This window comes from Neolamprologus brichardi, chromosome 7 (genome assembly GCF_056152115.1).
Source record: "Neolamprologus brichardi isolate AB-2024 chromosome 7, ASM5615211v1, whole genome shotgun sequence".
Classification (NCBI taxonomy): Eukaryota; Metazoa; Chordata; class Actinopteri; order Cichliformes; family Cichlidae; genus Neolamprologus; species Neolamprologus brichardi.
In genome coordinates this window covers 17,011,964-17,022,405 of record NC_142110.1, presented here as the reverse complement: position 1 = coordinate 17,022,405, position 10,442 = coordinate 17,011,964, and the positions used below count along the sequence as shown (strand labels likewise).

The 10,442-nt window shown below is 39.2% G+C and overlaps 1 protein-coding gene across 4 annotated transcripts; it reads left to right on the top strand.

The window, feature by feature from the left end:
• Nucleotides 1-537: 537 nt before the first annotated feature.
• Nucleotides 538-7,782, top strand: nr2c1 (nuclear receptor subfamily 2, group C, member 1). Of its 4 annotated transcripts, none has more exons than XM_035914741.2 (14): nt 538-652; nt 2,931-3,065; nt 3,222-3,455; nt 3,599-3,677; nt 3,802-3,981; nt 4,063-4,213; nt 4,520-4,616; nt 4,843-5,027; nt 5,352-5,505; nt 5,616-5,737; nt 5,867-6,009; nt 6,372-6,509; nt 6,604-6,709; nt 6,885-7,782. In XM_035914741.2, exons 2-14 carry the CDS (start codon nt 2,994-2,996, stop codon nt 7,054-7,056), a joined length of 1,833 nt encoding a protein of 610 aa, XP_035770634.1. In that variant the 5' UTR covers nt 538-652; nt 2,931-2,993; the 3' UTR covers nt 7,057-7,782. The 4 variants fall into 4 exon arrangements, with proteins under 4 accessions (XP_035770634.1, XP_035770625.1, XP_006782645.1 ...); XM_035914732.2 differs by having other exon boundaries at nt 4,840-5,027; XM_006782582.3 differs by lacking the exon at nt 538-652 and adding an exon at nt 673-845 and having other exon boundaries at nt 4,840-5,027.
• Nucleotides 7,783-10,442: the final 2,660 nt, after the last annotated feature.

The following is a 10,442-nucleotide window of genomic DNA, read 5'->3' as shown; positions in this document are numbered from 1 at the left end:
ATGAAATTTCAAAAGGCGTACAATGTCTTCATAACAGTTTGTTGAATTTATCGTAATCTTCGATGTAAATTTATCAGTTTGCTGTGAAGACCTCGTAACCCAACAGATAAGAAAAATGTTGTGCAATCTCTAATCCTCACTAATGTAATATGTCACAAATTTAAGCCCAGTTGTGTGTACTCTTGCTAAATCATTCAAGTGCAGGGATTGTGAGAAAATGGTCTAGGACATTGTAGGCAATGGAATAATAGCTGGTGTGACAGAAGCTGTTTTAAAAATAATTTCAGAATTAAACTTAAACCTAAAACTATGTGACAAAAATAACCAAAAAAAAAAGATTTAACAATTTAAAGTATATTGTCATTGAGAAAAAAATTAATCAAAAGAAATATTTTTGTCATGAGAGAGTATAATGAAAGGAAGACTACATTATGAACGGTTTACTAGGAATGTGACGTCTAAACATGACAATTGCTGTAGGTTTTAGTGTACACGATATGAATGATGTTGCCCAAATGCGCATGTGCGGGTCTTATTTATTGATAAAAAAAAAAGGTCACGAACTCTGACCCTCCCACTACCTGCAGCAAACACTTAAAAATATTAATTTATTTAAGGCAGCAACATATCTGACCCAACAGCTCGTCGAAAGGTAAGACTTTATTAGTTATGCGGACAGGAGAGGTTAAAGAAGGATCCGTGAGCGGTCAGTAACACAGGAAGGGAGGGAGTGTTCAGTAGGTCTACAGTAGGGAAGCTGCCATTAGCTACCAACTAGCAAAAAGCTAATTTAGCTCGCTAGCACTGTCGTGTGGAGCTGGGAGCATAAGACATAAGATCGGCAAGTATGTAAAGATGCTGCTATGTTTGTGAGACTCTACAGACAGTTATAGAGCTAACATCATAGGTTAACGCATAACGTCAGTAATATCGTCAACATATATGCTATCTAGCTATGTTAGCCGCTTTAGCTAACCGTGCTACGGCTATCTAATGTTAGCTGCTGTGCTAGCGTCGCAAACCACACTGCGTAAAGCAAGCAACAGCATCCTTTCCGTAAGTGTGAGTATAACAGCAGCAATTTAAAAGTGTTAAATCGTGAGCTGTTCTCAAATGCCGACTCGCGTGGAAGTCCGGTGCCAGAATTATTGCGATTTTTGGTCAGTTATGAAAAACGGAGCGCAACTGTTCACTGTACGATTCGGCATCATGGGCCTTGAACCCTAGCATGCTTTAACCCTTCAATGTTGACCTTTCACCCACAGGAAAAGAAATACCTTTATCTTCCGTATCGATTTTAAATAGTTGGCTGTCAGGAGCATGTGTGTTTTCATACAGTGTCTTTGCCGCTCATTTATTGTTACTTTACCGCGACATTAAGCTGTCTTTTATCGCAAGGCCACCAATAGTGCATTTTCGAGCTAGCACCGGCTTGATTGGTTAGCACAGGCCACAAATTAACGTGTAGTTACTGACACTGAACATAACAGATTAAATACCTATATTTTTATATTGGTTTAGTAAAAGTTATTTCAAGCAATGCATGACTTATTAGCTTTTGACATAATTTAAAAATATAAACAGAAGTCGGGCTGTAACTAAAAGGACAGCTACTGGAGAAAACTGGAGTATGAATAATTATTGGTTATGTAAGTATAAGTTCTGCCAGACTTATTTGCTCTTAGTTGAAATGTATCACGTTGTCCCAGCTCCCTTTGCAGACAACAGATTATTAAAAAACACTAATTAGATCTTTGGTAGAACCTAAGAAATATTTTTGTGATTAAAAGATGAGTCTTCTGCTATTTTACATTACTATTTCTATTAACATGTTATCAGTTAATTAATTAGGTTAACTTTGATTGTGTTTGTTCCTCCTATTTATAGACTATGGCTATTGTCCAGAAATATGAGATTATCATTAATATTATTATTGTTAATGTTATAATTATTATTGTTGTTGTTGTTGGCTCAATGATAACAGAGGAAATGTAACTCCAGGGTGACCTCTTCCTGCATTATTTGGACTGTTCATTGTAAAACACTTAGAAGCTAAACTGCGTTTCAACAAGTGTGAACTGTGAACTGAAGGATTTTCCTGACTCAAACTGACCTGTGGTGGTGTCGACTGAACTGGATATAGTTAAGTCAAAGGGCAATGTGGCCTTAATTAACAGAGGACTATGCATTTTTTTGGCCATATTAAAATCAAACCCCAATTATCAAAAAAAAATTGTTGAAAAAATACTTTCATCAAGTTCTCACTGTAATAGAAGTTCTCACTGTAATAGAAGGCCAAACCCTCTTTGGTCGGCAAATTTCTGCTTACTTAAGACAAGTCTGTGCCTTTTCTTGTTATTTGATGCCATTTGATGAACAGAAACATATTTTACAATTGAGTAAAGAAAACTACTTTGAAAAATGTGTTACTTTTTTAAAAAAATATATATATCACAGTTCTATATTCTTGGGAAATCCCTGGTATCTGCTAAAAATGGTCTTAAAAATGCATTTGCTAGATCTCAACCTATAGAATATTATTGAGGTTGACTTTAATGTTTATTTTTAGATAGGAAAGCATTTCTGTATATCAGCTGAGACTGACTTTATTTAGCCAGTCAATCAGTGTGTTGAAAAATGAAATGACTGGCAGTTTGTTTTAAGAACTATTTGGCAATTTACTGTGAAGCCACTGCTGACTTTGCTTTTCTGTTGAATTTTTGTGCAAAACAACCAGTCATGCATATTTTTAGAAAAAGCCTCAGCATTAGAAAAAAATATTTTTATCGTGGGGGAAAGGATGATAAATCAGAAGTGCTGATAAGTGATTCAGGTAATTGTTTACTGTAAGAACATTGTGAAGTAATTGTTTTGTTTTTAAAGGATATTCTCTGATCCCATCAGAGTAATACAGATGTTTAATTGTACAGGTGTGCCTGTTTCATGGGGCACTGATGTGAACGGTGGTGGAGGAAGGTGTGTGCAATATCAGAATGGATGGACAGGCTCAAAGGATTCAGCTTGTGTCTGCAGACAACAACATGGCGTTAGGACACAGAATCCAGGTGACGATATGGCCCGTTCTCCCCTAGAGACTGAATTTGTGTGAATAAATAAAGATGCGCAATTTGCTTGTAAAATGTGTCATTTCCACTTATCATTTCAGCACATGCAGTAAACACCTGCTCATGTTTTGATATATATATATATATTTTTAACAGATTGTAACTGATCAGCAGACTGGACAGAAGATCCAGATCGTCACAGCACTTGAGCCATCTTCCCCTGGAAAGCAGCAGTTTATCCTAGCAAATGCTGATTATTCTTCTGGGGGGAAAGTAATTCTGGCCAAGCAGGAAGGCTCACCCAACAAGGTCATCCTCACTACTCCAGATGGTTCTGGGGTTAACCAGCTGCTGTTTGCCTCCCCTGAACTCACTGGGCAGCAGATTCAGGTATTGCCTGAAGATGTTATTGACTCCTTCCAGTTTTGATAAACAAGCTGAAAAGTCTAATGACTGGGGCATGGATATGTTTAGTCAGCCTGCTTGCAGTGTTTGCTGTATTAAATTATTCAATTTCTGGGGTTGTTTGGCAGTTTGTGACTGAAAGCTCAGACCAGTCTATTGTGAAGCCTGTTGTGGAGTACTGCGTTGTCTGTGGGGATAAGGCCTCAGGTATGCATTAGGTATATATATATATATGTGTGTGTGTATAGAGAGAAAGAGATATTTTTTTTATAATGTTGGTATTGAAATGACACATAAGCACACCTGATTACATTTTCCTTTCATCTTTCAGGACGTCATTATGGAGCCGTTAGCTGTGAAGGCTGTAAAGGCTTCTTCAAACGCAGCATAAGGAAGAATCTGGTGTACACATGCAGGGGCTCCGGAGAATGTGCTATTAACAAGCTACACCGAAATCGCTGCCAGTACTGTCGACTGCAGCGCTGTATAGCTCTGGGCATGAAGCAGGACTGTAAGAAACTGTAATACTATATTAAGTTATTAAGAACCTGCATGATTAAAGACTGACGTGACTATGACTTTGGTCTCTTAGCTGTTCAGTGTGAGAGGAAGCCTGTTGAAGTCACTGCGAGAGAAAAATCCGTCAACTGTGCAGCCTCCACTGAAAAGATCTACATCCGCAAGAACTTGTGTAGCCCTCTGGCTGCTACACCTACTTTTGCATCCGACAAGGAAACTGCTCGGTAAATCTTACTTAAACTCTAATATACTGATAAGACAGTTGTTGTTATTATTAGTTTTGTTGAATTCTGCTTCCCCTTAACTGTCCACAGTGTAAGAAAACATAATAAATAAAATGTGCTGTACATGTTATTTTTCTACATTTCCAGTGCCTTTGCTTAGTTATATTGAACTTACATTGGAAGTCTTTTATGTAACGTTATATACAATTAGAAGCTCGATTAATATTTCTGCCTGGAAATGATTATTTTGCTACACGGCCTTGTAAAGTATAATGCAATATGTGATGTCAAATCTCTTAACTTCAGATCTACAAGTTTGCTTGAGTCAAGCATGTTGCTCAACATCCAGCAACCCTTCTCCAAGCTGGAAAACACCATCTTGATTCCCGCTTCACCTGAAAAGGTAACACGGATGCAGTAAAACTGTATTATGCTTATATGTTTTCTACCTTATATACAAGCAGAGAACTTTAGAGTGCTTAGGATTAAACAAACAAACAAAACTCATTGCACGTTCACTGATGAAGACGTGTCCTAATAAGTTTACTGTGAACCAGTTTTGTCCCTGTTGTTTCTGGAAGCAGTTCAGTGATCAGAATGTTCGATAATGACTGTCCCCTCCTCAGCAGGAGGACCCATGCCAGGGTGACCTTGGAACACTGGCAAATGTAGTAACATCCCTTGCCCACCTCAACAAGAGCAGAGAAGAGAGTGACAGCGGAAATGATCTGATGGGAGCTGAAACACTTAGCAACGGTGACAGCTCAATGACCGATATCCAGGGAGATGAACAAACTGCAAGTGATATCTCGAGGTGAGAGCTGTCGTAAGAAATCAAGATGCTTTGATGCTGATACCGAGGCCTAAAGAAGCACCAGAATGAAACTCACGAAACTCTCTGGTTTCTATTTTCTGTTTGTCATAAAGCTTTAATTGAATTTCCTGCAGGGCCATGTGGTTTCTAATTCGATCTTAAGGCTTTAATTAGACTGGCACTCTGCTGATCAAAAGTATAGCATTTTGCATCTGTGACAGTGGTACTGTATTGCTTTGTGATGAATCTCCTGTGATATACAACTTATCTTTCAGTGCAAGCATTTTTTAAAATATAATAAATATATATGTTGTGTATCATTAGAGCTTTTGACACCCTGGCCAAAGTCCTGCACCCTGGTGATGGCTCAGCAGGAGAGTCCTTGGAGGCTACAATGCAGCTGATATCAGGGGACCAGTCGGGCCCTGTGGTGGAGCTGGAAGGACCTCTACTTTCTGACAGCCATATCCCTTTCAAGGTAAAAGGATAGCCACTGATTGTGACTCTCCCCTTTGATAAAAACACCTGATTGTGTTAAACAGAGCTGCATTGTTAGCATATTTTTGTTTTCTTTCCCCATTCCTGCAGCTTATGATGCCTTTGCCTGTGCCAGAGTACCTCAATGTCAACTACATCTGTGAATCGGCTTCACGGCTACTTTTTCTCTCTATGCACTGGGCACGCTCCATACCTGCCTTTCAAACCCTCGGGTAAGCCTGTTGTTGCAAGAGTATTCTTTGTGGATAATGTCTGTTAAATCACGTGTCTTTGAAGTGCGCCGTCACATGTGCACGCACTGTCCTTTGTAGTACATTAACCATGTGCATTTTGTTTTACAGCGGGCAAGACAATGACATTAACCTGATGAAAGCCTGCTGGAATGAACTTTTTGCCCTGGGTCTGGCACAGTGTTCAAATGTAATGAATGTCGGCACCATCTTAAGTGCTATTATCAACCATCTCCAGACCAGCTTACAGGAAGGTAGGAGAGCTCTGCTGCTGTCTTCCTGAGAGGTTTAATACTTGTGTACAGTTTGAGAAAGAGGAAAGTTAAGCTAGACAGACTCAGGGGACAATAACACAAGATGTTCAATGAATCAACCAAATCTTTATTTGGAAAATGGAATCAACAAGTGCTAATGCATATAAAAAACAAATAAACACAAAATTATTAAAAGTCATTCTATTCACAAAGAAAAAACAAAAGATTGACAGTTTCCCGTTTGAAAAGGAGGACAAGGAAGCAAATGCTTATCAATTCCTACCCCTATCTTGTCTTATTCACTTTTGTGGCATGTCTGTTACATTGTGCCCTTTATTTATTTATTTTTCTTGGTCTCACAGAGAAGCTGTCCCCAGAGAGAGTGAAAATAGTGATGGAGCACATTTGGAGGATGCAGGAGTTCTGTAACAGCGTGTCCAAGCTTTCCCCCGACTCGTATGAATATGCCTACCTCAAAGCTATTGTACTCTTCAGCCCTGGTGCGTAGACAATCCCCCCCCCCCGATTTGCACTAAAGCAGATTCCTTGGTGTACTCAAGTCTGACTGTGCATATACATTATTTTTTGTACCAGATCATCCGGGCATAGATAATATCCCACAGATAGAGAGATTCCAGGAAAAAGCCTACATGGAGCTGCAGGACTATGTAACCAGAACATATCCAGAAGACTCTTACAGGTTTGTAGGCTTCACATCTGTGCTGCATAACGCCGGCAATGCTGGAAACGCACCATAAGTTTTTTTAACTCTTAAAAAGCAGGACAGAGTTGTGTGTGTGTGTGTGTGCGTGTGCTGTTCTCGTAGATTTACTTGTTACATGTTGAATTTGATGTCTGTTTCTCATCAATCCCAGGTTATCCAAGCTGTTGCTGCGTCTCCCTGCCCTCAGGCTGATAAGTGCAGCTGTCACCGAGGAGCTGTTTTTCGCTGGGCTCATTGGCAACGTGCAGATTGACAGCATCATCCCTTACATCCTCAAAATGGAGTCCACTGATTATAATAGCCAGGCCGTCTCTGCTGTCTGACGCGCAGCTATTTATTATAGCGACACGAGACTGAAGCTTCAGTGGCCGCCTACTCACGTCACTGAAAGGTCATAACACAATGACCCAGTTTAACTTGTGAATTTTTTTTTCACATCTTAACTTTGTCCTTCATCTGACCCCTTAGGAACCTGTCAGTAGAGCGCAGCTCACAATTAGGACAAATAAAATCAACTCCCAATTGCAAGGAAGCCTATCTGTATCTGCCTGTTCAGGAACAAACCCTTTGAAACTTGGATGGTAGGCTTGGTGCGTGCTTTTTATTGTACATAATATTTTATCCTTAAAAGACTCCAGGCCTTGTGGTTTTTTTTGTTTGTTTGTTTTGTTTTTTGGCAAATCTTGTTTGTACTTTTGACGACATCAGTATGGTTTGTTTTAATACACAGCTTTTTTTTTATAGTGGTAATTATTACATAATTAAGAAAAAAAAAGTTGTCATAATGTGAACTGAATTGTGAGATCAATTAAAGTTAAAACTTTTATTTTTCATTTGTTTGCCAGTCCAAAGGATCGGCAACGTCGCTTTTCAAAAAACTGACGTCATCTGGATCTGAAGTATTTGTGTATATAGCTTTGTATATAGAATTGACCAAGGCTAACGGGCAGCACTTGGTAGTTCGTGGGTTTCATCTTTTTTGGACAAATTCACACGAATAGAAAATGATGGTCATATCATTTGAAAATAAAAACATCTTTCAAACATGATTGTCAGCAGGAGTTGACGGCACTGATTTTGAATGAATGATACTTTTATATAGCGCACACAAATATAACACGTGTTTTGCACCATTACCAGTCATGTTAAGAAAACTTTGCACATAAACAGGTTTTGTTTTCATTATCATTCAGTTTTAGGTAAAAATATTTCAGTCATGACTGCAAAAGTGCTTTAAAAATACAGCCTCACTGGAAAAAGACAACAGCTTGTGAATTGTGATAATCTGCAGATGGATGAACATTCATACTTCAATAAAAGTTTAATAGTGTAGTTGTTTACATATTTACCTAACAAGCAAAAGTTCCCAGATTCATTTGCAGGAGGAGACATAAATCCCTTTGGGGTTGCATCCAGTGCACAAAATCAATCATGCAGAGTTGCCTGCTATGGTGACCCCGGATGAATAAGGCAACATCTGAAAGTAGCTTTCTAGAAGTAAATGAGACAAACGTTCTTGAGCATGCAAAGACAAAGCTCAAACACCATTTCAAACACCTTTCTCATGAACTAAATCATTCTCAGAACGAAACTGGCTCAAAGTGGTTGACCACAAGGGGTTTGTAAACCCACTGTCTCATGCAAAGCAGAAAAGCCCACCTCCAAAAGGCCATTTAACTGAGATCTATTCAGAACTTCACAGAGAAATAATGCTAACCCTAGCTATGTACTCATAAGTGCAGAGGGGTGATCAGGTGATATTTGTCACATTTACATTTTCAGTGGCTTCCTCTCCACCACAACGCTAAAAGCATCCAGTTTGCAGCCAATCCGAGAGCCAGCCTTCCTAATCAGTTTATTCAGTCTGTTCAGTGTCACCAGCTCTGATACTGTCCCCCAGCAGAGTACACAGTGCTTGCCACAGCTTACTGATAGAAAATCTCCATTATTTTGTTGCACACACTGAGAGATATCATCTTACCTGGGAAATCAAACTTACTACTCTCCTTTCTGTACACAGCTCCATGTGTTGGTCCTGCAGTTCAGCCTGTTGTAAACAATGATGATGACGATGGTGGTAAAAGTAAAACTTCCAGGGGGGAATAAATGTATTTTGTCAGAAAACTTTTCCCTATATAAGTACATTTAAGTAATGCTTCAAAATAAGAATTTCAAGATGTCTCCTGAGTTGCAAGACCTGTTTCTAGCAGGACTTTGGTTTCACTCAGTCTAAATGCTAATTCTTGGAACCTGAACCGCTTCTATAAACACACCAGATTGTTTACATGTCCCTTCTGAATTAGTAATACAAAATCTGCATCCTGTCCAACCGACTTATTGTGTTTTGTGTCAAATGACATGACGATGGAAGATGTTGCAGGGCGCTGTGCTTACAGCTTGTGTTATAAGCTCATCAATGTTTAATCAGAGCTGAGCGCATATACGTAACTGAACGGAGGACAGTGTCTGCAGGCTTTGTGGTAGTTACACCATGGGTGTGTCCAGCTAATTAAAAGCACAGATAGCAGCATTAAAGCTTGATGAACAAATGAATGATGTTGTCTGCTGCTGTTTTTGGAAGTCCATTGTCCAGTGTATCCCAGAAGCTTCTTTGTGTGGTTCTCCATAGTCCTGCCAAACTAGTACATCGCTTTATTCACCACCTTTGAACTGCATAAGCTGCTGCATATCAATGTGTGATGCAAACCAGTTAAGAAATGGGAAACAACACGGTAACTGTTAAGGTTCGGGGATTTGTGATGCAACACGAGCCTGAGTGTTTATGGTGGATTAGCTCATTCTGAGCTGAATCTGAATGAAAGAACCAGTTGGGTTGTTCTCATGGCCTCTGGGGTGTCTGTGCAGCTGGGAGGGGTGAGGAGGAGGAGGTGGGTGGGGGGTAGTGTTGAAAAACAAGGTGACAGAACCGGTTATATGTAAGCCAGATTCTTTTACATCAAATTGAAATACTTCTTGGAGGGAAACATCAGCACGATATGTCAGTTATGCTGTCGGTTTATCTAAGATGATCAAACTTGCTGTGAGTATCATCAGGCCAAACCTCTTTCCTTCCTGTTAGGCCTGCTGATCGTCTGGTTATAGATACATGCAATCATCCCCCTATTTTAAAACATTTTTCTCTTTGCAGCGTGTACTGCTTAGTTTTCTTCCCCATTTTGACTGCCACCCTGTTTTTCACCACTTAAGCTGAAATATTATTACGTAATAACGGTCCTCACATTTTTTTTTGCACTTTTGCACTTTCATTTCTTGTATTTATTTTTGCACAGTTTTAAAAATGACCACATTGTTAAATGGAATTAACCATTAAGGGTTTGTTCCCCACAAGTAATTACTATTTACTAGTTTATATAGATTGGTTTTGAATAATAAAACATTTACATGTTCATTGGTGTATTTTTAAAACGACACAGTAAGTAATATCTGAGTGAATCCTCATGCACTTTGTGATACTTAAATTTTCAAAACTTCATAGCTCAGAGGGAAAAAACCCCCACTTTTTTTCTTTTTCACACCACAACAACACCACATTAACAGCTGGGTACTAGTAACCCAGTTTCAGTACTACTTCTTTTTTTCAACTGCTCCCTTCAGTGGCCCCTACAGCAGATCATCCGCACCCTTCTCTACATGTCCTCCTTCATGACATCCATGAGATTATTTGATGTGTGTTGATCCATGCTCAATC

What these genes read in the sequence shown, in the direction of transcription:
- nr2c1 (XM_035914732.2), top strand. Translation starts at nt 2,994, where the DNA reads ATGGATGGACAGGCTCAAAGGATTCAGCTTGTGTCTGCAGACAACAAC. An exon ending in TCTGGGCATGAAGCAGGACT is followed by an intron (nt 3,982 to 4,062) that starts GTAAGAAACTGT and finishes TTGGTCTCTTAG; the next exon opens with CTGTTCAGTGTGAGAGGAAG. An exon ending in ACTGCAAGTGATATCTCGAG is followed by an intron (nt 5,028 to 5,351) that starts GTGAGAGCTGTC and finishes GTGTATCATTAG; the next exon opens with AGCTTTTGACACCCTGGCCA.